The 24,173-nt window shown below is 39.8% G+C and overlaps 1 protein-coding gene across 1 annotated transcript in view; it reads left to right on the top strand.

Annotated features, from left to right (window-relative positions):
* LOC107755714 (rho GTPase-activating protein 21-like) overlaps positions 1–23,680 on the top strand; it is a 125,753-nt gene extending 102,073 nt beyond the window's left edge. Inside the window, exons 9-26 of the mRNA XM_016572598.1 lie at positions 5,258–7,250; positions 9,315–9,461; positions 9,557–9,659; positions 9,786–9,828; positions 10,655–10,756; positions 11,354–11,653; positions 13,138–13,202; positions 13,289–13,437; positions 13,710–13,852; positions 15,189–15,347; positions 15,464–15,542; positions 15,726–15,799; positions 15,893–15,982; positions 16,365–16,490; positions 16,600–16,641; positions 16,887–16,992; positions 19,882–19,913; positions 21,014–23,680. Coding sequence (XP_016428084.1) covers positions 5,258–7,250; positions 9,315–9,461; positions 9,557–9,659; positions 9,786–9,828; positions 10,655–10,756; positions 11,354–11,653; positions 13,138–13,202; positions 13,289–13,437; positions 13,710–13,852; positions 15,189–15,347; positions 15,464–15,542; positions 15,726–15,799; positions 15,893–15,982; positions 16,365–16,490; positions 16,600–16,641; positions 16,887–16,992; positions 19,882–19,913; positions 21,014–22,642 — 5,382 coding nt within the window. The 3' untranslated portion in view covers positions 22,643–23,680. The remainder of the gene's footprint in view (positions 1–5,257; positions 7,251–9,314; positions 9,462–9,556; positions 9,660–9,785; positions 9,829–10,654; positions 10,757–11,353; positions 11,654–13,137; positions 13,203–13,288; positions 13,438–13,709; positions 13,853–15,188; positions 15,348–15,463; positions 15,543–15,725; positions 15,800–15,892; positions 15,983–16,364; positions 16,491–16,599; positions 16,642–16,886; positions 16,993–19,881; positions 19,914–21,013) is intronic.
* Positions 23,681–24,173: the final 493 nt, after the last annotated feature.

The following is a 24,173-nucleotide window of genomic DNA, read 5'->3' on the forward strand; positions in this document are numbered from 1 at the left end:
GTGACCTCGGAATAAGAATGAAAGAGACTAATATTAGCGTAGATGCCATTCTTCTTATGATGTAGCAAGTACATCGGATGTTATGGGAAGTGTTCCCGGTTTCGGTTGACCTAATTAATGCAACCTAACAATCCTTTAACGGATTTGAATTATAGAAATGAGATATTATGTGTATGCCAGTTTAAAGAGATGGGTTTTAATCTAGATTTAAACTGACAGAGTGTGTCTGCCTCCCAAACAACGCCAGGTAGATTGTTCCAGAGTTTGGGCGCTAAATAGGAAAAGGATCTGCCGCCCGCAGTTGATTTAGATATTCTAGGTATTATCAAATGGCCAAAGCTATGAGATCACAGCAGACGTGAAGGACAATGTATCTGAACATACTTAATCCAAGATTTGAGTTCCAAATCTTTAATTATTCTTCCCACAGAATCATGTGGATCTTCAGTTTCTCAAATAATCATTAAAGTATAGCGCTTTATACAATACTGATTGTGTCAAAGCAGCTTTACTGTGTCAAACAGGAACATAGATTGTCAATAATGCAAGAGGACAATAACAAAGAGTCATTTTTCCAGCTAAAGTTAGCTCATTGATGATTCAGTTCAGCTCTCTTTCAAAAGTGTCTGTGCATGCAATCAGTCAATCGTCTTCAACTAAGCAAGCCAAAGGCGACAGTAGCAAGGAACCAAAACTCCATCGGTGACAGAAATGGAGATAAAACCTTGGGAGAAACCAGGCTCAGTCAGGGGGCCAGTTAGATATTCTAGGTATTATCAAATGGCCAAAGCTATGAGATCACAGCAGACGTGAAGGACAATGTATCTGAACATACTTAATCCAAGATTTGAGTTCCAAATCTTTAATTATTCTTCCCACAGAATCATGTGGATCTTCAGTTTCTCAAATAATCATTAAAGAGCTTACAAGCCTGTGTATAGATTTCAAAACACATATCATAAAACGTATTAACATAACTGAACTACAGCATCTGGTTCTCTTCTTGTTTCTCTTTCCTACAGGGGATCGCATTGTAAAAGTCAATGGAGAAAGCATCATTGGAAAGACGTATTCACAAGTAATTGCCCTTATCCAGAACAGGTAATGTTGCAACTTGTGTTGTCTGATCCAGCCACTAAGGGGTGGTGTAGCCTTCATGGTTAAAGATCTGGTCTGGTAACTAGTTGTAGTTTTTGATTTTAAACTAAATTTGACCTAAACCAGGAATACTTGCTGCTCTGTATCCATATGCCCCTATTTCCCTTATTTTGTGGGTTGATTATCTGTTCCTGCTAAGTCTTGATCTAGATAAATCTCTTAATCATTGAGGAAGTTTAATGAATATGCTGTTTATTGCGTAATTTTAGTTGAAATTAACAGGTAGCAGTCCTTCCTTTTTCTTGAATTTACTAAAAAAGCACAGTAATCGTGACTGTAGTCATGACTTCATCTGTAATATTATGTTTTACCTTTTCAAAACTTTTCTTTGCAGTGACACGTCTCTGGAGCTCTGCGTGATGCCAAAAGATGAAGACATTTTACAGCTGGTAGGTTTGATTTCGATTTCTTGCGCAAAAATATGAATTCCTCTTCAGGCTTTCATATTAGCTTGTTAACCTTGGTCATTTAAACTGAATTTTTATTTGAGGAAATTCAAGTTCCCTCATCTACCCTCTTGTTTTTAATGTTTTGGGCAGCAACGTATGTTCAGGTATTCAATGCTGAATGAGTGGTGTGTGTGTGTGTGTCATGATCAAAAGACTTTTGACATTTAATTGAAAATGAAATTACTCAAGTAAAAATAACTGTGGGAAGGAGAGCAGACCAGTGGAAACAAACAGCACCAGTTTGTGTGTGAAGATGCTCTCCCAGCCAGAGTTCAGTGATCCAGCGGAGCAGAGAAGCGTGATGGCGCCTGTTTGTGTTTGTGTGTGTGCTTATTTTGAATTCAGCTATAATGAGGTTTTCCTCAGAACTAGGGGCATAATGCCACCCTCATATCTGAGCACATTCCAGATGGAGCTCCAAATCTCAGGCTGTTACATGCCAACCACATAAACTGAAACTCCACTATGGAGCCCTCGGGCACTTTCTGACTTGACAGTCCATCCAGGGCTGAATTTAAGACTTACGTAGGAATGGCACTCATGCTTGTTATTTCAGCTAACAGGAAGTGGTTCTCTATGACAACAAGCTCTCTATGACACCTCTGTTATGATATCAATCTCTGATTCTAGCAGAGATTGATGTCATATCATATCACATCACACAAACATTTATTTATTTATTTTACTCTTTGAGGTATTATTTCTATTGCTTTTAGGTATTGTTTTGTTCTTTTTTTATATTATTTGTCATATATTTTTTTGTTTAAAAAAAGTAATCAGGACAGAGATTAAGAACATATTAAAAGTTTATTGACCCTCATAATCTTTATTTTTGACCTATTTTATTTATTTAGACATTTTCATCAATAAGTGTGTTTCAAAACCTGGTAACTTTTTTTTTTTAGATATGCAATTTATGTTTTAACTTAGAAGTGTAGATCTTTGCTGAGGTTTTTACCAAAAGTTGCAGATTTGCTTATTTAAATTATGAATAGAACTCCTGCGAACAGCCAAGTTGTGAACATTTTTCGATCACTAACTTACAGTAGTCAGAGATGGCTTTTCTTTTTGTCTTCCTTCGTGTAGACCGACTGTTTTCTGCAGCTCAGTGTCTGTTGTTTGCATGCTGTTGTACCCATGAATATTAATAACTGTTTGCATTCAGCCAAGGTGATTTGCTGAAATTAAAACACGGAGAGTGGATTTATCACTTGTGTGTTAGACCCACCCACTGCTGAAGCAACCAGCTAGAGAACTTCTGTTTCGTCTAAAGTCTTTGTTTTACGTGACGGCTCCAATTATTTTCCTTAGACCGTCTGTGATTAAGCAAAAAAAAACAAGAAACAAAAAAATGTAAAGTACTACTAAAGTAACTAAAGTGTTCAGTAATTTCTAAAAGTCAGGACATTGCTACGCCACTGGCATTTTTTTTATTGACCTTATTTCTGTGCATTCCAGGATTGCCTTATCTGTGAAGCAAAAAAAAAACATCTTACAAAGCAGCATAATTTATTTGAATGATTATGACTACGAGTCCCTTTTACACATAACCTGTATGTAGAATGTAAAACAGGGTATTAAATTTAGGGCAAAAGCTGTAATCTAACATTGCTTTATGACAATGCTGATGACAAACAAACATTAGCAGTTAGTTATGTATAAAGAATGGATGTAGGCAGAGTAGGGGCAGATATAAGGATTATATTACCATGTGTGTTTAAGAAGAATATATGTAATCGGAAGGGCAACAAGTACAGCATGCAAAACAGTGAGCCGATCAGATCCAAAGCAGCACTTTGCAAAGCGCATGTTTTGACTGTGAAACACTGCAGCATCTTGAAACAAACAGGTAAAGGACAAACAAAGATGAAAGGTAAAAAATTTATAACACCAAGGCAGGTATAGATTTAAAAGTACAGTATGTCCATCCATTTGCTTACCTTATTTGTAGGTCAAATTCATTCTCTGATCTTTTTTCCTTTGCACTGCATTGGCTACGTTTTAAATCCACTTTGCCAGATAACACGTACTTTGTCAAAAATATCAGACAATATGTTTTACTTGTATTTTCACAACTTGTTTTGTATGAGAAAATATGATTTTTAGCAGGTTTTTATTATTTATTTATTTATTTTTGGATAAATAAAGGCACATCTGAGACCCATATTACCACCCGGTGTAGACAGCAATAAGTCTTAGCTGAGCACTTGTAATTGGACCACCTGAGGTGGATCTTAATATCAGGTATTAATGGGTCCAAAGAGCATACAAACAACAGAGAAAAATAACAAATTGAAGCTGCCATCCGAAAAGACAGGAACTGTGCAGACAATCACTGTGCGGTTGGAGCCACATAGGCCACACTAGGCAAGATAGGCATAAGCTTGTGTGTGTGTGTAAGTTTTATATGGTTCACTCCAGAAAAGAGCAGCAGTCACCCCCCTCTGATCTCAAGTGTGTCCTCCTCTGCCTAGTTCATCTCTGGTGCCGGGCTGGCAGCCCTCCAGCAGTCTCTCTTTCTGCTGCAATGTGTATTTATAGCATGCTTTATCCTGCACTAGAATGACAGCAGCACTGTCTGGAGTAGGGGCTGATTGCTTCTGGTGTACTTTTAGAGCTCTTGTCATCTTCCCTCACCATTGCTCTTTTTTCCTGTTCTTTCTTCCTCTGTTTTCCCGCTGTCAATCTAACCTTCCGGCTGCAGTTCTCCAGGGATATCACAGCTCTGGTAAGAAGGGGCTAAACCTGTCACCTGCTCCCTCTCTTCTGTTATGTAATTTTGCCCTGTTGTGGTTAAGTTTCTTTGCCTTTGCATGAAAGTGCATGTGTATTACTTCTCCCCTTATACCTGTAATGTGTATTAAAATACAGTCTTTACCTATATTAAGAACTACAGGCTTGTGTATTTGCTTATCCAATCACAAAATACATTTTGCCCCTAATTTATTCCATTGCCGTGAGGTTGCACCTTATTTGTCGCCTTCTGAGTCATCTTTATTTACATAGAAGGGGTGGAGCAGACAGACAGAGAAAGAATGAGAGAGGGAGGGACATGTCTGCTAGTGTAACTTGACACCTCAGGTGTAGAGTCAAAAGTCCAGCTATCACGTACACTCGCATTAATGCCTGCGCTCTGTGCTGAGACTCATGGGACACAAATAACTTTATATATTAACCTGGATTAAGAGAGTTCATTGTAAATAGGAGTAATTTCAGAATATGGTATTTAGACCTTAAGGATATTACTTGGCTGTTGACTTCATAAGATGATAACAGAGCAGCCACTAGCGTCTGTGAAAGGCTACCCTCCTCTTGCTTTTTCCTCTTGTCTACGCACTGCTCTCTTTCCTCAGCTAAAGGTAGGTAAGCTTCTGATACATAATCTCTCCATGAGGTTAAAGACATTTGAGTCCGGCTACTTGACCTTTTCCCCTGTCACTTTTCCTTGGATGCATTTGAACTTAAAATGGGGGTCAACTTGCCTCCTGTATTTTATTTTTGAAGTAGTATAGAAGTAACATTTTTGATGTTTGATACAACATTAACCATATTAGTAATGAACTTATTTGGCATTCAAGTGTTTGTTTAGTGCAATTAGTATCATTCATTCATTCATTCATTGTATTTAATAAAACCTCCCTTCTTTTCAGGCCTATTCTCAAGATGCATACCTCAAAGGAAACGAGGCATATAGTGGAAATGCCCAGAACATCCCTGAGCCACCCCCAATATGTTACCCATGGATAGAGCCCGATGCCTTGGCCATGGCACAGGTGTTAGAGCCTTCATGCTCTGCTGAGCCTTCATGTGGAACCAGACAAGGAGTAAATCGTTGCTACAAGCCTGACATAGGTTGCTGCATTGATATCCCTGTACCTCCCCCTACCGCATCCCAAACTCTGCTGGTCCCCAATACCCAAACTGTTGTGCGTGTATTTAATGAGAATGTTAGGACAATGGTAGCATCACCTGAATCTACAGACCGAGTTACACATGTGGCCTGGGCTGGTCCAAGCCACAGGAAGGAGAACCAGTATGTGGATTTAACAGACCCAAGCTTTACCAGGTCCAGAGACCATGTCACTTCATCTCCAACTGGGGCAGCACAATCACAAAACAAACCCAATAGAACTGCAGAGTCCACTGGATTCTCCAACCTTACCCCCAGAACTGCACAGACTTGCATAGACACAAAGCCTTTATCATCCCACAGACATACCCTAACCACAACAGCAGAAACCTTCCCCTCAGCCACCTCTCCCACCCCTTACACACCCTCCCCTCCCCCTGCCACCCCCTCCCCTTGCTCCCCTCACCAGAACATAGACTGGAGGAACTACACCACCTACAAGGAGTACATTGACAACAAACGGCTTTACATGTACGGCTCCCGGACTATTCAAGAGCGCCTGGACAGTCTGCGAGCCACATCCCCATCCAGTACAGGTGAATACAGCAAGCAGAAGAGCACATCAACAACAGCTACGCCCTCACGGGGCTTTTCTGGATCACAGCTGAGACGGAGGAGCGCCTCACATGATCGGAGTTATCAGGTATCCAGTGTGCTGCCGCTGCGTAGCGCCTCTCAGGAGAGGCTTGGTGGTGCCGATCGGGCTTCTCTAGCACAGAATTGGCCTCGTAGTGCTTCCCAGGATGCCCTCCCATCGGCCCCCATAGGTATCCCGAAACCCAGAGCGTATTCTTGCAGCTACCTGAGCAGACAGAATGAGAATGCCACATCCATTTTGGACAGGCAGGCATGCTGCAGAACTGAGACAGATGAGTGGCTACTCGTGCACAGAGGAGACGAGGCAAGAGCAAGCAGACATGCTTCTTCCTTACGCATGGCGCCTCACAGAACACAGGGTGTATTTAATGCAGACAGACGAGGGGGTAGTTACCCAGGGTTGCCCATCACCCCTCTCTTTAGTAGAGGTACAGATTATTTGCTCACTTCCAGAGCTGAAAGCCTGGGTAATACCTCTGCACCCTCCATAATCAGACCCTCACTGCTACCTGCGAAAAATTATGTCTCCGACCCTTCTACTGCTGCTGCTTCTTATGTAGCTTCTGCACTGGCCTCAATACAAGGCCACATCAGTGGTAGCTCCAGCACAGGCCCCATCAAAGACCAAAGAACACCTCTCACTGCCAACCACATGCCCCACAATGCAAAGCAGTTACAGCCAAGGGGGCGGGCTGACAGCCTTCAGGAGCCCGTCAGAGAGGTAGCTCGTGGAGGTCGTTCTTTTTCTTGTTCTGCCGCCTCTAAACCCCATAGAACAAAGCAGGGTGGATCCAAGCCCATATTAACCAGTAACGGAACAGTTCCTCAGCAACCTAGGTACACAGAACCACAACCCCACGCCAACGAGAAGACGGTGGATGGTATCGAGGGCCAAGATGCCACTGTAGTTGTGGTTCGGAGGGAAAAGAAGTCTGGATCTCAACCTATCCGCCACCCTTCCTACATTATGGCAGTGAACGAGATGGAGAGAGGGGCTGAACCACCTGCAGACTCCAACACATGCTGGCTGCCCAGCAATACCCAACGAGAAATGCACATGAGGAAGCAAGGAGACCAGTGTAAAACCTTCTTCTCAAGCAACCTCGATGACTCACTGGACTCCATTCCCTTCATTGGTGAGAGTTTTTTCAGCTAGATAACTATGGATGATGTTGCTATAGCAACTGTTCAGTCTACACTAAAGGGAGATGAGTTTTGATAATGTTAACAGGCATATATATATATATATATGTGTGTGTGTGTGTGTGTGTGTGTGTTTGATTTTTACCTTAGTTTTAAATGATTTTGTCCTGTAGCTGAAGTGGCACATGCAACACTATGGTCATGGATTTGATTCAGAGAAAATGCGTGAAATGATCAAATGTACACAATTGTCTTTGGATAAAAGCATTCCAAATTCAGAAAAGTATATTTTGTATATACATAAATGTGTAGACTTTGACATATTCAAAATGGATTTGCTTATGCAAACTGCATATCTTTTGGCTGTTTGCTTGTTTCATTATTATCTAATGTAGCTTATGTGTTTACCAAAGTGGTTGTCAGAATGTGTTCCTGTTGGATCTCTATTTATCACATTAAGCAGCTGAGAGGACATTGTTGTATGTTTTATATTATTCATAGTAAACTAAACATCTGAACTTTATCCCCTGACTTTTAAAACAAGGAAGTCATTGTCTACTCCACTGTGCTGCCACACTAAGTCAGGACTTGATGAATTTGCTTTTTATTGCTCAGATAACTCATTTAAAAGGCCACACTGTTTCTCCATCCTTAATGGCCCAGGCTTTGCATAGAGAGCTTTAGAGCAAATGGTGTACAGGAGTGGGTTTTTATGATGATAATAGTAATAACAGCAGGATGAACAGCTCAACCCAATGTAAACAAAGTTAAGCAGAGAGGAATAATGAGTAATCTGAGTTCTATTAATGTCTGTGTGTGTGAGAGAGGAGCTTTAAAAAAAAAAGCAGTTTTGTGTATTTCAAGTCATCAGTCTTCCTCACAATATTGGCCAATCTCTAGACATTACAGACATACCTAGAGATTCCCTAGGTATGTTCTGCATGTAGACATTTCAGTTTGTGATAGGCCATCACAAATGGTTGTACTTCTTAAGAAACAGTTCCATACTCCACCAGATTTGATATGCAGCTAGACAGTGTTGTAGCTCAAGAGTGTTCATGGAGCTCATGGGTTCATGGAGTCACTGGGAGCATCTCCAAACTGTAATGTACACCAGTACAGTGATAGGACATGACATCATAGTCCACAGGGGCACAGATAATGTGACATATTGACACATTCCACCCAAGGCAGCGGGACTGAGGAAGCCACTTGCACTGCCATTCCCTGACACTTTCACACTCCCTCCAGTTCATCCACAGCTCAGAAACCTCATACAAAGAGGGCAGTAAAGTGATATGACAAAGTAATGGAACATGCCAATGGAAACTCGTTCAAAGATTGCTCTTTTTTTGGGGATACTGAGTTACTGAGATGCCAGTCTCTCTTTTTTTGTTTGATTTGGTAGAATGTGTTTTGTTTGGTAGACTGTTTTGAAGTTAATTTGATATACTTTAGTTTGGGTTTGGTTTTATAGACTGTTTTTTTTTTTTGATAAACTGTTACTTTTGTTATGGTGTGGTTAATATTTAACTGTGTTAACTGTGGTAGACTGTGTTGGGTTTGGTTTGGTAGACTGTATTTAATAGATCATGTTTTATGTTTGATAAGATTAAAAAAAAAAAAAAAAATGGTGATACAGAACCAGTCAACAGTGCTGGGTTTTAAATATCTAGGCTTTCAAACTGATGAATTATCATGCATGAAGTTTAAAGTCAAGTTATAGAATTGTAAATATTATGCCAATGAATACCGCATATGCATCACTGCCTAAAGTTTATTAGTGTATTATACAGAGAGTGCAGGGAGAGCAATCACTATGAGAAATCATGTGGTTAAAAATGTAATATTTTACCCAGTGATGCAATCTGTCTGCCCTAGTGTTTGTGTGTTGTCTGTGTAGTGGGAGGCTTATCGGTTTAATAAATACTCACTACTTCCTAGCTTTATGAGTAAGCATGTTTCCTCCAGACCGTCTGATTCTGTTGTCTCTATTGCACTACATAAATCCATATAGAACAAAGATAATCTTATGAGTGTCTCATGTCTGTTATCAGACGAGCCGTCAAGCTCCAGTAACAACCATGACACCACACCTATTCCTGCATCTGCCGTGATTTCCAGCACGCCTGTCATCACCACCATCCCACCCAGTCCAACGTTCCCTTCTCCCGTAATACGCCGACAACTGTCCCACGACCAGGGTGAAGAACATCTCTGCCAACACTTACAATATCTCAGTTACATCATAAATGTGCTTTTGTTTTTAACCATGAGTTCTCCAATATCTTCAACCTAGATTCTTTACGACTCACGATTATGGAATCAGATTCTGGAGCTAAAACGGAGCGTTCCAGATCCTTTGATGAGGGCTTGGATAACTACAGAGAAGAAGAGAGAGGGTACGTTTACAGTCAGGACATGAAGTCATAAGCTACCTGTACAGTGACCACAAGGTTGAAGAGTCAGTCCTCTTCTATTGCTGCCTCTTGCACTATATGACCTCTCTGTTTACTGTGTCTGTACAGGCGGTCGATTAAACACACCCATGGATTCAAGGGCCTTAGAAAGGTAAATGAGACTGCTGTAATGAAGATAAAACATGACAAATTATTACTAGTTCACACACAGTAGATAGATAAAGTTCAGTCCTGTTGGCATCTGATCTCCAGCTAACATTAAGTCTGTCAATGTAATGATAATTTTGTCATTTCTTGTTAAAATATTAATTGTGCACCCTGACCTGTATGCAAGTTCATAATAAAAAGATTTTTTTTTTTTTTTTTGTGAATGAATGACACTTAAAATGATTGTAGTGAGATGGAAAGAGAGTTTCCAAAACACTGTCTTTTTCAAAACTCCCGCTTTTTGAGATGAGGACTTAAGAGTGTCTTAATTGCTTTCATCTGACATCTTCTCCGACATGATTTTGTGTGGCAGTAGTACTGCAGTTGCACATTGCGTTGTCTTTGTATTTCTTCTTTTTTTATGATGGGTGGCAAACCAGCATTAAAGTGCAGTACTGACAATATTTTGGAGTATCAACTAGTTATTCTTTATTGTCTTTATTATTATTTATCTTTATTATAATTATTTTCTTTCAGCAGCAAATATCGATATATGTTATTGATTCATTAATCAACATGATTAATTTGATTAAAAATTGTAATTGATTGACACTCCTAATTAAAATTAACCCTTTATTCAGAGCAAATTTTCTGTCTTTTAGCATTGCTTGTGATTACATTTAATAATCTGCCTTCTTGTTCAATTTGATTACTGACTATTGAGCTCAGTGGTCTTCCAGTTACCAAACTGATAAAGCATCTCATAGGGTTTTCAATGGGAGTTTTCAAAAAGGGTGAATCCTGGCTGATCCATGTTTGGTGTGTTTCAGGCTGTTGACAGATCCTCTGAGGACTCTACTTCAGATGTCTTCACTGATGCCACAAAGGAGGGTCCACTTCATTTCCGACAGCTCAACTCAGATAAGGGAAAGGTACAACACCACTAAACACCAAAATTCACATTCATGATTTCTCTTGTGCTGGGTCCCAGTACGGAATGAAGGTGTTTTCAGACCATTCTGGTCTCTTATGCTGCAGGAGTCCTTGTCATATTGTAAACGTGTTGCAACGAGTCTTTGAACCTCTAAATGAATGAGAACAGCTGGCAGGCTTTCAGAAACATTTAATGTTGGCCAAAGTAAAGAGATCTTGTCATATTTTAAACCACTCAGGTGTAGTAAAATTTTAAAACACATGTACAATATGTGGTACATTGAAACAATAAGACTGTGGATTATAGTGATTTTACCATGGTTAAGGGTGTAAAATAATAGAAGCTTGTATAATAAAAGTTATTAATTTTAACAATAACCACAATACACTTCTTCCAGCAAGCAACTGTATTTCATTATTGGCATTTATTTATTGGAAAAGTTAACTTATAATAAGTGGCATAGTGTACGGTCAGACCGTAATTTTTATCAAAACTAAAAAATAGAGGCCGTTTACGACTTGTGTATATTTGCTATTTTAAATTCAATCATGGTTTATTCAATCATATTTTCATAATTCTGTTGTCTTTTCTACAGCGTGTTGGCAGTGGCATGCGGTCATGGAAGCAGATCTACGCTGTGCTTCGTGGCCACTGCCTCTACGTGTACAAGGACAAGAGGGACGGACAAACCAACGCCAACTCCCAGATTGAAGAAGAGCCTCTGCCAATCAGCATCAAAGCCTGTCTGATTGACATCTCCTACAGCGACACAAAGCGGAAGAACGTCCTTCGGCTGACAACATCAGACTGTGAATACCTGTTCCAGGCGGAAGATCGTGAGGAAATGCTGTCATGGATCCGAGTCATTCAAGAGAGCAGCAATTTGGATGATGAGGTGAATGATCAGTAATCATAAACACACTTTTTTTTTATCCAAATACAATTTCAGTTCATACATACAAATAAAGGAGCATTACCTGCCATTAAGGTGTACATACTTCAGTGTACCAGTTACGTACTTACTCACTATCCGAATTATGTTAAGACAGACTTGGATGCTTGGAGTTTTTTTTTTTTTTTTTTTTTTGTACTGAGTCCATTTTTGATGGGAGTTTTGTTGAAGCCGAGCCCTAGTGGTAAGTGCTCATGCTCCTACACGTTGAGCTGTGGTGCTCCTGAAGGTTAATACAATTTTGCATCCAGATCTCTTCGCATTAACCCCTATTTGCCCCATCAAGTCACCTGCATGTCTTCTCTATACAAGCCTTCTCTATTCTCGCACATCGGATGAGAATTGTCATGCTTTGGCTGGCACAACTCAAAGATATCGCACTCCAGAAACGTCTGTGCTTGTGTGCTAAAGTTGAAGGTGGCAGGCCAAAATAGTGAATCGAATGACTGTATTTTTTTTTTTTGTTTTTTTTTCTCTTCTATTCCAGTAAAGAATATCTTTCTTATGTACAAAACTAAATCTTATATACCTCATAAATCAAGTGGCATCGATGATATTTCTGCAAAGACTTTATTCAAGTGACGCTGCCAGTGTGTGTACAAATTTCAGATTTCAAAGTTGTCAAAAAGCTAGAAACAAAATTAAAATTAAATGTTATAAAATGTTGGAAAATGTTAAACAGACTCTTTTACAACTATTTTTCACTTAAGACAGCTGATTATATCTTCATTGATGCATTTTGAGTATAAAAAAATCTGAACTTATCTATATCCTTAATTACTTTTGAGGATCACTTGTATCATAGTTTTATATTGTCACATCGCACAGCCCTAAACTTGCTCTATGGTAACGCACTAAGGCACTATAAACATAACAGTATGACTTTCTATAAAGCTGCTTTGAAGCAATGTGTATTGTGAAAAGCGATATACAAATAAATTTGACTTAACATTGGCTCAGCCGTTGCCATGGGTTTTATGGTGGAACAATCTGTTGGTAGACCAATGGCAGACGGGAAACCTGTTTTTAAAAATGAAAATCATTATTTTTGCAGTTTCGTTTAGTGACGTAAGTGGTACACAATCCACATTTCATCTTTGAATTATGGGGTAAGTCTATCCAGGTCTAGTGCCTGATATAGATATGGAGAATGTGTTGGACTTCCTCATGAATCATGGAAAGAGACCTTATTTAAAGAATCTTCTTACAATAGCTGAACATAACCTAGGGATTTTTTGAAAATAAATAGTAACTTTTCAGAAAAACCCATGGCATCTACACTATAGCACGTCATCGTCTGTCTTCTTTCAGCACTGGGTTATGCACAAGCCCTCTGGTGTGTTTGGGGATTCCACTCTTATATTTCATCCACTCGTCTGACACCAGCTTTTGTCTGCCGTTTCTCTCTTTCCTTCTTCCTTCTGTAGAATGCAACTGTAACTAGCACAGACCTCATCAACCGGAAAATAAAGGAGTACAACACTCTAATGAGGTAAGCAGGAAACAGGGAAGTGTCCTCATCATATTTTGTAGTCTTCTTCCTCTTCTAGATCTTGACTTGGTTTCTGTGTGTTGCAGCCCACCGAGCAGTAAGACAGAACCCTCACCCAGGGCCTCCCGTCAGTCCCTGAGCATCAGGCAGACGTTACTTGGTGGTAAGGGGGAGAATAAAACCACAAGCCCTCACTCACCAAACAAGGACCAAGACAGGAAAGCCATGCATAAAGGTAACAGCATCAAGGGCACTTACTCGTTGTATTTTATTCAGTACATTAAAGTATCATTACAGTGCTTGTGTATGTTAAGTATTTTTTGTGCTTAGAGTATTTTGCTTCAACTGTAAGTGAGTCACAAGTCATTTCATTAGTGCTGTTGATTAGTGCATAATCAATCTGTGAGTTTCCTTTTGGGTAGGGTGCTGTCTTAGAAGATATATAGCTCACTATGTTTGAGACTAGGGTCTCTGTGACAAATTATTATTATGGTTGTCTATGAATAGATGAAACCAGCCCACCCAAGGATAAGGGCACATGGCGGAAGGGCATCCCTGGACTGATGAGAAAGCCATTTGAGAAGAAATCATCTCATGCAATCACATTTGGAGTAAGACTTGATGACTGTCCTCCAGCTGAGACCAACAGAGTAAGACCACAAAGAACATCCTCTCTCTTTATCTCGCTGTTTCACTTGGCATTGCTGATTTCAGTGACATCCTAAAGCTGTCCTTTGTGAAAAAGAAGTATAATACACTTTAAAAGTGTAATATACTTTAATATACTTAAGTGCTAACTGAATATAATATTTTTGGGCACTGTAAATGAATATAGATTATAGTTTAACTTTATAATAAATGCATTTATCAGATTTTATTTAATTTTTTTACCAATTTGCTGTTATAGTATAATGCGTCTTTATATGTCATTTTCTTATTCTATTGTCTATGAAATATAGTTAAAGTGTACTTTTGAATGTACTGACAAGTATTTATGGTAAACTACAATATACTTCGGCCATTTTTATTGAAACTTTCATGTTAATAAATATGTGTAATGACACATTTGTAATAATGAAGTTGCAATTTATTGCATTTAAAATATACTAACTTTAAATCCAATACTAAATAACAAACTACATTTAAAACTATAATCCAGTACTTTACATGTGCTTTAGCATGCTAGTTAACACATCAAAATAAGTGTACTTCTATAAAGCACAACAAAAGATTATTAAAACAATGATTAAAATGTACTTTAAAGGGGTCATATGACGTTGCTAAAAAAAGAACATTATTTTGTGCATTTGGTTTAATGAAATGTGTTTATGCGGTTTAAGGTTAAAAAAAACATTATTTTCCACATACTGTACATTATTGTTTCTCCTCTATGCCCCGCCTTTCTGAAACATTTTACATCACCACTTTTTAAGTGCACTTTTTAAAAGTGTACCTAAGTGTGTTAAGAAAGACGATCATGAAAGTGTACTCTATTTAAGCACACTTACGTAGTCTTGAAATTCTTTAATATATTATCTGTCGTTTTTTATTTTTTGTTTTTTATTGTTTTTACACTACAGGTGCACATTTAGTACAATTAAGCACACTTCTTTTTCAGAAGGGAGTGAGCTCTCTACAGTAGTGATATTTTTAGCTTTAGGTGTTTAATAATGTTTAAAGAGTAATTGTTTAGTTTGTGGGATGAATGTAATTGCATTGGAACCTGTTACGTTTTTCATACTGCTGATTTTGGAGTCATATTTGTCTGTGTAAGCAACACGCATTCATATGGCATGCCGTTTTAGAGGTTTAGATTGGCTTGCAGGCAGGGCCGTTTCTAGGCATAGGCGAGCTAGGCGGTCGCCTAGGGCGCCACCAGCGTTTATATATATATAATTGGGGGGCAATAGGGATTTCGCCTAGGGTGTCAAATTGGCTAGAAACAGCCCTGCTTGCAGGCATGTGACCATTCTTTGTGTGTTTTAGTTTGTTCCTCTGATAGTTGAAGTGTGCTGTAAGCTGGTGGAAGAACGAGGACTGGAATACACTGGCATTTACAGAGTGCCAGGAAATAATGCCGCCATCTCCATCATGCAGGAAGAGCTCAATAACAAGGGCATGGGCGACATCAATATTCAGGATGATGTGAGTGTATATCTCTGTCTGTGAGCATCTAGTTCAGGTGTCCGTATCATTTTCTCTGCTTCCTGCTGGAGGTCCTTTTTCTTCTTTTTAAAAATAAATTCTGTGTTCCTGGACAGAAATGGAAGGACTTGAATGTGATCAGCAGTTTACTCAAATCCTTCTTCAGGAAACTTCCTGAACCCCTCTTCACTAACGGTAAACGTCCTCGTTGGAAGTCCCTTGCTTGAGGCTCTTTATGACTCATATTTTATTTATATATTTTGCAATTGCTCAACATGAATTGTGTAGTTTGCCATCTAGTGGTTGTGAGCGAAATAGACATGTAATTTCAGTACCTGACAGCTGAAATGATTTTGCTTCCTGATCTGGCCTCTATAGAGAAGTATGCAGACTTTATTGATGCCAACAGAATAGAGGATCCTGTAGAGAGACTCAAAGTGTTCAAAAGACTGGTAAGAAGCTGTTTATCTAATTACCATTTGTTAATAGTGGTAATAATGTCACTGTTTGTTATGGCAACCCTAAATAAACCTCTCATTTTTCAGCTTCATGAGTTGCCTGATCATCATTACGAAACACTGAAGTTCCTCTCCGCACATCTCAAAACTGTGGCTGAAAACTCGGAAAAGAACAAGGTAAAACATTTCTGGTAGCCCACAGGGATGTACACACAGAATGTGCGCTTGCAGCTCGTTTTAGTTGTTATTTTTTGAGTGAAATGAGATATTCAGAAGTGGTGGGACTTGATTTTATCAATCAAAAATGTATTGGATGGCCATATGTGGTTGGAGTGAAGGGCTTGGTTGACATCAACCTAAAGCAGAGCAAGTTACTGTATAATAATGTGCACTGATGATTTGTACACAATAAGAACAGGAACAGGAATGAATAAAGTAAACAAAACAGCAACAAGTGGTGCATTGGTCACATGTTTCCTGTGTGAACACTCCCTTTGTATTTATATATATATATATATAAGGGAAAATATCTCATCTTGCTCATTTGTCATTGTGTCAGATGGAGCCACGGAATCTGGCCATTGTGTTTGGCCCAACGTTGGTGAGAACATCTGAAGACAATATGACTCACATGGTGACACATATGCCAGACCAGTACAAGATTGTAGAAACGCTCATTCAACATGTGAGTTATTTAATCTACTTGTGTAGAAAGAAAACACCTCTCTCAAATGTGTCAGGTATTTGAGCATTGGTAAAAATTATTCTGAACGCAGTCTGGTGCTCTCTTGCAGTACGACTGGTTCTTCACTGAGGAGGGTGACAAGGAGCCTACGGTGTGTATTAGTACAGCTGCTTTCTTCATTCTTTTGTTTTTTAAATTATTTTTAGATGTGTTTGCTAAGGTAGGCATCAGGGATTTGAACACATCCCTAACCCGAATTAACCCTTAAACTACTGAGTCTATCTCATCCATAACCGTGGATGTGCTCTTGCATTGTGGAGGCGAATTTTGCATCCACTAAAAATCTAGTTTCTCGCCGCAACTCTTCATTGATTTGTTTTTCTGTATGTCACTCAGACAACGGTCCAGGAGGAGAGTGCTGTGGAGTCTCAGCCTGTGCCTAACATTGACCACCTGCTGACCAACATCGGCCGGATGGGCACCTCTCCAGGGGAAGTGTCAGGTAACATGTGCCCTTGGTTGGACCCTCTCTGACAGGGGTTCACCTTTTAGACCCTTCTGCAAATAATAGTTATGTCTAGAGCACACATGAGCTAAAAAAAGCTATAATAATGTTTCAACTTTTTTTTATATATTGATGAAAAATGCTTTGCTTTTCTGAGAACAGAAGCAGTTTCTCCCTATGTTGTTAAACAAAAACTGTGCTATGGCTTAATTACAAAGCCTGTGTGAGTTTGTGCCCTTTTTTGCCTACAGTAGCTCACTTGGTGTGAACTTGAATTATTTGGTTTTGATTTTCACTTTCCATTCTTTAACTGATTTAATTTCAAGTATATCAATTTTGACAACTTTCTGTCTTTATCCCATTTCTGTTTTGCGTATTTGTCATGTTTGTGTGAATCTCACAAAACCTGTCAAAGACATGGCCGGTTCATATTTCAAAAAAAAGAAAAGAAAGAAAGAAATGTTATTTTGAACGAAAAAAGTTATTTTTTAATAACTTTTAAAAAGTATTTTTAACATTTAGATTTTTTAAATTTTCATAAACAAGAATATTTCCTCATATTCTCATTACTGCAGTGCAAAAAAGAATATTAATAAAGATGTTTTAATCAACATTGAGAAGAATGAGAGAGAATAATGAGATTATACGAAATAAAAAAAGTGAAACATTTGGGCGCATCATAATGAGAATTTTGATTGGAAATGTCCTTAATTATAAAAATAATATTAGAATGCAAAACAACTTAACGGTGTCTGGAATAGACTTAATTTACTCTATGCAAAATACTTTTTTTTTTTTCCTTTTGATTTTGGGGTGAAATACAACCGTTTTTTTGAGATTCACCCATTTAGTGTGTCTCTTTCTCTACGCGTTCAAACTCCACTGGGTCATCTCTGTAATTCTGCCAACTGCTGCACTAACACGTCATGTTCTTTCTCCAAGAGAGAACAAACAAATAGCTTAAGCCAAATCGCAGAGCACGCTTGCCAATCTCTGATCCCTCTGTCCCTAGTGCCCCTCTGTCGTGTGTCCTAAAGGCTTTCCCAGCATTCACACATACTGATCTTGACACAGGACAAGTGGGCGGAGTCTATCACACCTTGATGTCACTGATGGACTCGATAGTGTCCGTGATGGGCAGCTGGAACTGTAGGAAGAGGGAGGACTGTTGCCCGCAGTGTAGCTGCCTAGTCTGCAGACACCCTCGCATTTTATGACATGGGCGACTGAGAAAAGAGAACAAAAAGAGCAAAGGGAAAGCGCAGCAGAAGTGTTGGGTTCTGTGGGGTGTGGCTTGTGAGTTTACCTGGCGTAGAGCAGTGCTGCTGTCTCAAAGGCTCTTCGCCGTCTCTCGCCCCTCTCTCTCTCTCTCTGAACGCTGGCCAAATGGAGAGACAGCATGGTAATGCTACTCGGCTCTGAATATCACTCGGTCATACCATTTGTCACCACCAAGGGGTGTGCAGGGGGGCTCGGCTCGACACAGAAGAAATAAGCCTCCAAAATGTGTAGTCTTTGCCATGGTAAATGAAATGGGAGCAAAGACAGCAGTGAATCGGTTGTTTAACTTTTCCTTGCTGCCATTCTGTCTTCCCATAGTGTCATCTTTTCTACGTAGCTAGCCCCTCTCTGACCCCTGTCACATCTGAGCTTGGCTCATGCCTCAAGTGTCTCGTCTTCATTGTGGTCACGACAGAATACATCAGACCAGCCTCAGCACTGTCATTAAACATCCATTTCTGAATTACACACATTGTACTTGTGCTCAGAGTGGAAAAGGATGTATAATTGACTGTTGAAATGCAAAATCTCCAATTACCATTAGAAAACACTAAATTCACTTAAAGGAACATCCAGGCTCAAAACAAGTTGAGCTGTGTGGACAGCATCTGTGACATGCAGAAAATAATTTTGAATTGTTTGAAAAAATGTACAGTAATGCACTAAGAACTGAAGTCTTTAGAGGTGTTTAAAGGTATGTGAAACATTATTTTTGTTGAAGCTCTTATATTAAATCTACTTTATAAAAATGTGTTATTATGGTCCTGTTATTAGTGCTTCTGTTATATACAGAACAACTTTTGGTTGTATATTTAGCCACATTGTTTTCTGATTGAAGTATATTTTAATGTTAACAGTTTTTTTTACTGAAAGACAAGTCAAAATTTGCTGTTGCAACTGACAGAATGTCACAAATGGGTTTAACTTGTATTGGACCCAGTATTATGCTGACTACTTAAAATTATACTTGTATTCTACTTAAAATTTATAGAGAATAAAATTTATCTCTGGTTTCCTCTTATAATTATAGGTTCTGTATATCTGCTTCTAAGGATCTTAGTATGTCAGAATCAGATGGTTACAGATTTTCATATAGGTCATATAATATAAATGTCACTCAATGACACAGCCTGCTAGACCCTCATCATTGTGTGTACTCTGTGGTCTTGTGTCACTCTCCATGCATCCTATTAGTTGCATTTATTCCTTCATAAAAAGGTTCATCAAGTCCAGCTGATCTCTTTTGCAACCACAAAAATTCCTTTTGTACCAGATTCATATTACCATATTGTCTGTGTTTGCTGGATGGTCTTACACGTGAAAGATTGCCCCCTACTGGTGAATATGTATGTGAGCGTTACGATAAAACAGCACTCACTCGTTCGTTTGCATGCACGCCTGCATTGGATCCATACTCCCTGTCATTCCTCTCCCATTGTTTGCCAAGCTCTCGTCGTCATGCACACCCTTTCTTCATGCATGTTTCTCTGCTTATCACCTACTGTCTGTATATCAGTTTTTTTATTTATTTATTTATTTATTTTTAGATCAGTAGAAGGACATGTGCAAGCCACTAACCATGTATCATTTTTCTTTACTCCACAGATTCACCAACCAGTGACTCTGCTAAATCTAAGGTGAGTTTGACTCTTGGACCGCGGCTACTTCTCTGATAGGGCAGGTATAGTGGGTGAGTGTAGTTCTTGCACCAGGCTGACACACTCCACCACTCCCAGTGCAGCACCTGAGAGCAAGTTGCCATCTTGAAGAGACTGGACAGATGGATCAGAGGCCATCATGCCATGCTTTGAACATGCACTGCATTCAGTGTAACAGGGAAATGAGATGTTGCTAGAAGGTGCACTAAGCATCTCTGCCTAGGGGTGGGAATCGAGAACCGTGTTTTACAAAATACTGCAAGCAAAGTATCTACATGCTGTTTGGCTCCGTTAACAGTTCTTGAATGGCCAATGTATAAACTTGGTTCTAATGTATAAGCTTGGATCTAATGTCTAATGAATCAGCTTTTCAAACTCATGCTAAAACAGCACATTCACTGTCACTTACTGAATTAATATCTGACTGACATTCACTGAATGAAGTCATCATATTGTCAACCATATTTTTTGTTCATATGACAATATGTATCATGTGTCTTCTAATATGAAGATAAACATTGGGAATAAGTTGTTGTAATAAACTTTAGGTAAGTTAAAGTATGTTGCAAAAATAGTATTGTTTAGTACATTTTATAATCCAAAAAAAACACAATATAATATATCATACAAAGTAGTTAGACTCAAATATTTGGTGCTTCCTTAAAAGTACTAGAAGTAGCGTTAAATGGATTAAGATTCCCATCCCTTTTTATGTCATCTAGCTCCAGCTTTGTTTTCAGATGCAACCCATGCAGCTTTTTCCATGTGCCAGTGCTGTTGGTGTTGCGGGTGCTGCTTGTGCTATGTGGCTGTTCTAAAAAAAAAAAAGAGGCCTCATTTGGAGCTCTGTGACTGTCTCTAATGTTTCTTTCTATGTTCAGTCCTTCAACCTCTGATTTGTGCTGCTATCAGAGAAGCAGGTGGAGTACTCTGGGTTAGCCACCTGCAATGGCAGCGGTTGGGCTTTTTATTCCATGTTTTCTTGCTAAGCCTTAGTGCTTTATGGCTCTTTGGTTTACAAGGTTGTTTTGTTTTCCCTTCGACTGAATCTGTCACTCTTGTTTTCTCTTTCTGTCCAGGGCTCCTGGGGATCAGGGAAGGACCACTGCAGCCGCGAGTTCCTTCAGCCACGAGTCTCCTCCATTTTTGCTGCGGCCAACCGCAAACGAAAGAAGCACAAGGAGAAGCTGCAACCCAGCAGCTCTGATGACGACCTTGATATCATGTTCACCATGAAAGATAACCCAACTCAAAAGCAGAACTGCCAAAGCCAGGAGGAGGTGGCAGGCAGGTCAAGTCCATGCGGAAAATCACTTGTTGGAGAGAAGAAGAACAGCATAAGTGCAGAGTCCACCCCGAAGAACAAGAAGGAGCACAGAAACTCTTTCTTTATGAAAGACAAACCCTCTTCAGCTCTCTCCCCCTCGCCCAAGCTCTCGTGTTCACCTGGTTACAACCGCCGCACCTCTGGTCCTCCCAGATCCACCCAATCAGATCCTTCCTCACAGTTAGATGAGACCACCTCAGACTTGGGCACCATGAGCTCTGGAGCCTCCGTACCCAGAACCAGACCTCGGAAATGGTGCACAACATCACCCGCCCCTGAGCAATTACCCGCTCCTGGAGGGGCTTTGCTAACTGCAGAGGTGAGCTCTATTACGTCTGACTACTCAACCACTTCCTCTACCACCTTTCTGACAGGAGTGGAGTCCATCACATTAAGTCCAGAGGTGCAGTCTGTGGCAGAAAGCCGGGGAGGAGACGAGGCAGATGACGAGCGCAGTGAGCTCATCAGTGAGGGGCGGCCGATGGAAACCGACAGCGAGAGTGACTTCCCAATGTTTAGCCCTGGCATCGCTGGACTAGACATACCAACCACAGAAGATGGCGGCAACAGTACACTCAAACTAGCTTGCCGCTTGCCCTCCCATAAGCTGATAGAATGCAACTCTCTGCCCAGGAGGCGATCCCCACGACAAAAGACGGACAGTGATTCATCTGTGGAGGCAGGCGCTGGTGGTGGCAATCAAGGGGTCAGCAAGAATGAATCAAATAGACTGTCTCGAGTTTTGGAGGCGATGAAGAGCGGCCGTTCCACCGGCAACCTGAGTGCCTCATTGCGTACTGAATCGGACCGCGTTGAGCCAGCATGGCATCTTAAAATCACAGAGAGACTCAAGTTCCGTCTACGTGCCTCTGCCGATGACATGTTCGGTGTTGGCACGCAAAAGACCCGCTCTACGGATATGCGTGGCAAGAAAAAGGGCATCCACCGACGGCATACTATGGGTGGCCAGCAGGATTTTGCTGAACTAGATGTCATTCATGACTGGAGGGAACAGGGCGGGGTGGACCAAGGTGCCGAACTGTCTGCTGTGGAGTGCCTCAAACCCAAGTGTGTCTCTCAGGACATGTCTGTCCGGGACTGGATTGCTTGTGAGCATCGTCAAACTGAGGGCTCCCAGACCAGTCTAGAGTTGAAAGGTCAAGATGGTTTAGAGACAGCAAAAATGGAAGAGACCCATGCAGAGAGTGCTGAGAGACTATCTCCCTCTGCCTGTCCATGTCCCCAGTCCAGCTCCGAACAAGTAAACAGAGGTGTGTCAAAGGGCAAATCCAGAAACAGTCTGAATTCTGGAGCTGATGCTCATCCACAAAAATTGTCAGGAGCCCAAGTGGTGCGCTCACGATTCTACCAATATCTTTAAAAGGAAAGAATAATCTGCATGTGTGTAAGAATGTCATAATGTGTGTGTAAAGGCCTGTTCAAACCAAGGCATTTTCACATTTCACAGACACAAACTGTTAATGCATCTGTTTAGACCCACGTGAACATTTGCATGCCATCCATGCGACAAATCTCTTTTCCATCACACTGTGAAGAAAACTGGCCAACCAGTAAGATTTGCGCTTTTTGTGGCATGCCTATAGCCGCCGTTACATAAAGTGACTTGCTAAATGGCAGTGAATAGTATAAGAATCCGTAACCAGATCTATCGTCTCTGTACTCTTTTATTTGGTTTTGTTGGATCAGCACCACAGCGAATACAAACATCTAAATGGCTGTTTTAAATCTTGTAAATAGTATTTGATTTTCTTTCTCTTACAACCAGGTGTCAGAAAAGTTGCACAGCGCTTTGTGTATCGGGGTCACCAGGGTTGACCAGGATATTTCTGCTTTTCTATAAGCGCCTGTCAGAGAGTGCATTTGCATATTCATTCAACCTCTCTGCAGTTTTTTATGTACTGGTCTGAAAAGACAAGTTGTATGTGAAAATTAGGATGAATTTTCCTACCAAACATGAGTGTTGGGGTGAACAGGCCTTAAATTGAATGAATGTACTTAGAGCTAAGGTTACTCCACCCTTATTTTCCATCCCCATGCCCTTTTTTAAACAAAGTATAAATATGAATATATATTATAAATATAAATTGTATATATCTATATGTATAGGCTTATGAAAAGTAACTGGAGTAATTTTAACATTTTTGAGTTACCTGACTCATTGTTTTTGGATCAGTACTGGAGTTGTTTTCTTGAAAGCTAGTAATATATGCATGACGGTGAAGTGGCCTGATATTCAGAGGCGGAACAATACCAATGTTTACCGACTGCCTCTGCTGCTGCGAGAGCACAATTTTTCTGACTTGGACAGACATGCATTTGCGAAACTGTTACTGAAGGATACTAATATCAAAGGAAAAGAAAAGACATCTCGTCCAAGGTTAGGACAAAAAAAAAAAAAAAAAAAAACTCCTAATATTATAAAGCAAGTGGTCCATATGACTATATTCCAAGGATTCTTAAGCCATTCTCCTTTTGTGTTCAATGGAATAAAGAAAACGATTTTGCTTTGCAACAACAACGTAAATTGCTTGTTGCAGTTTTCATTAGTGAAAAAAATTTAAATAATGTCTGTACTTGAAGTATTTTTTTAATTATTATTATTATTATTAGTCTGAAGGTTAGCCTTGATATGGGCTGTTTTCTGAGCTGTGTGCTGTGGAAATCCCTTTTACAGTGCATCATAACAGCCAGACATAAATGTGGAAGAAGAATGAAATCTTTTATTTTTCTACAGGATTGTGAAAGTAAGTGCTAAACTGAAAGCACCAGAGCCTGAACATCTGTAGCAGTACCAGGCTTACTGGTATTGGCATGTTGAACCATTTTAATGCAAAGTACAACCTAACAGCAAATAAGTCATAAAATCACAAGGAATACTATTTCCTTACAAA

Source organism: Sinocyclocheilus rhinocerous, unplaced genomic scaffold, assembly GCF_001515625.1.
Source record: "Sinocyclocheilus rhinocerous isolate Xijiao unplaced genomic scaffold, SAMN03320098_v1.1 scaffold1193, whole genome shotgun sequence".
Classification (NCBI taxonomy): Eukaryota; Metazoa; Chordata; class Actinopteri; order Cypriniformes; family Cyprinidae; genus Sinocyclocheilus; species Sinocyclocheilus rhinocerous.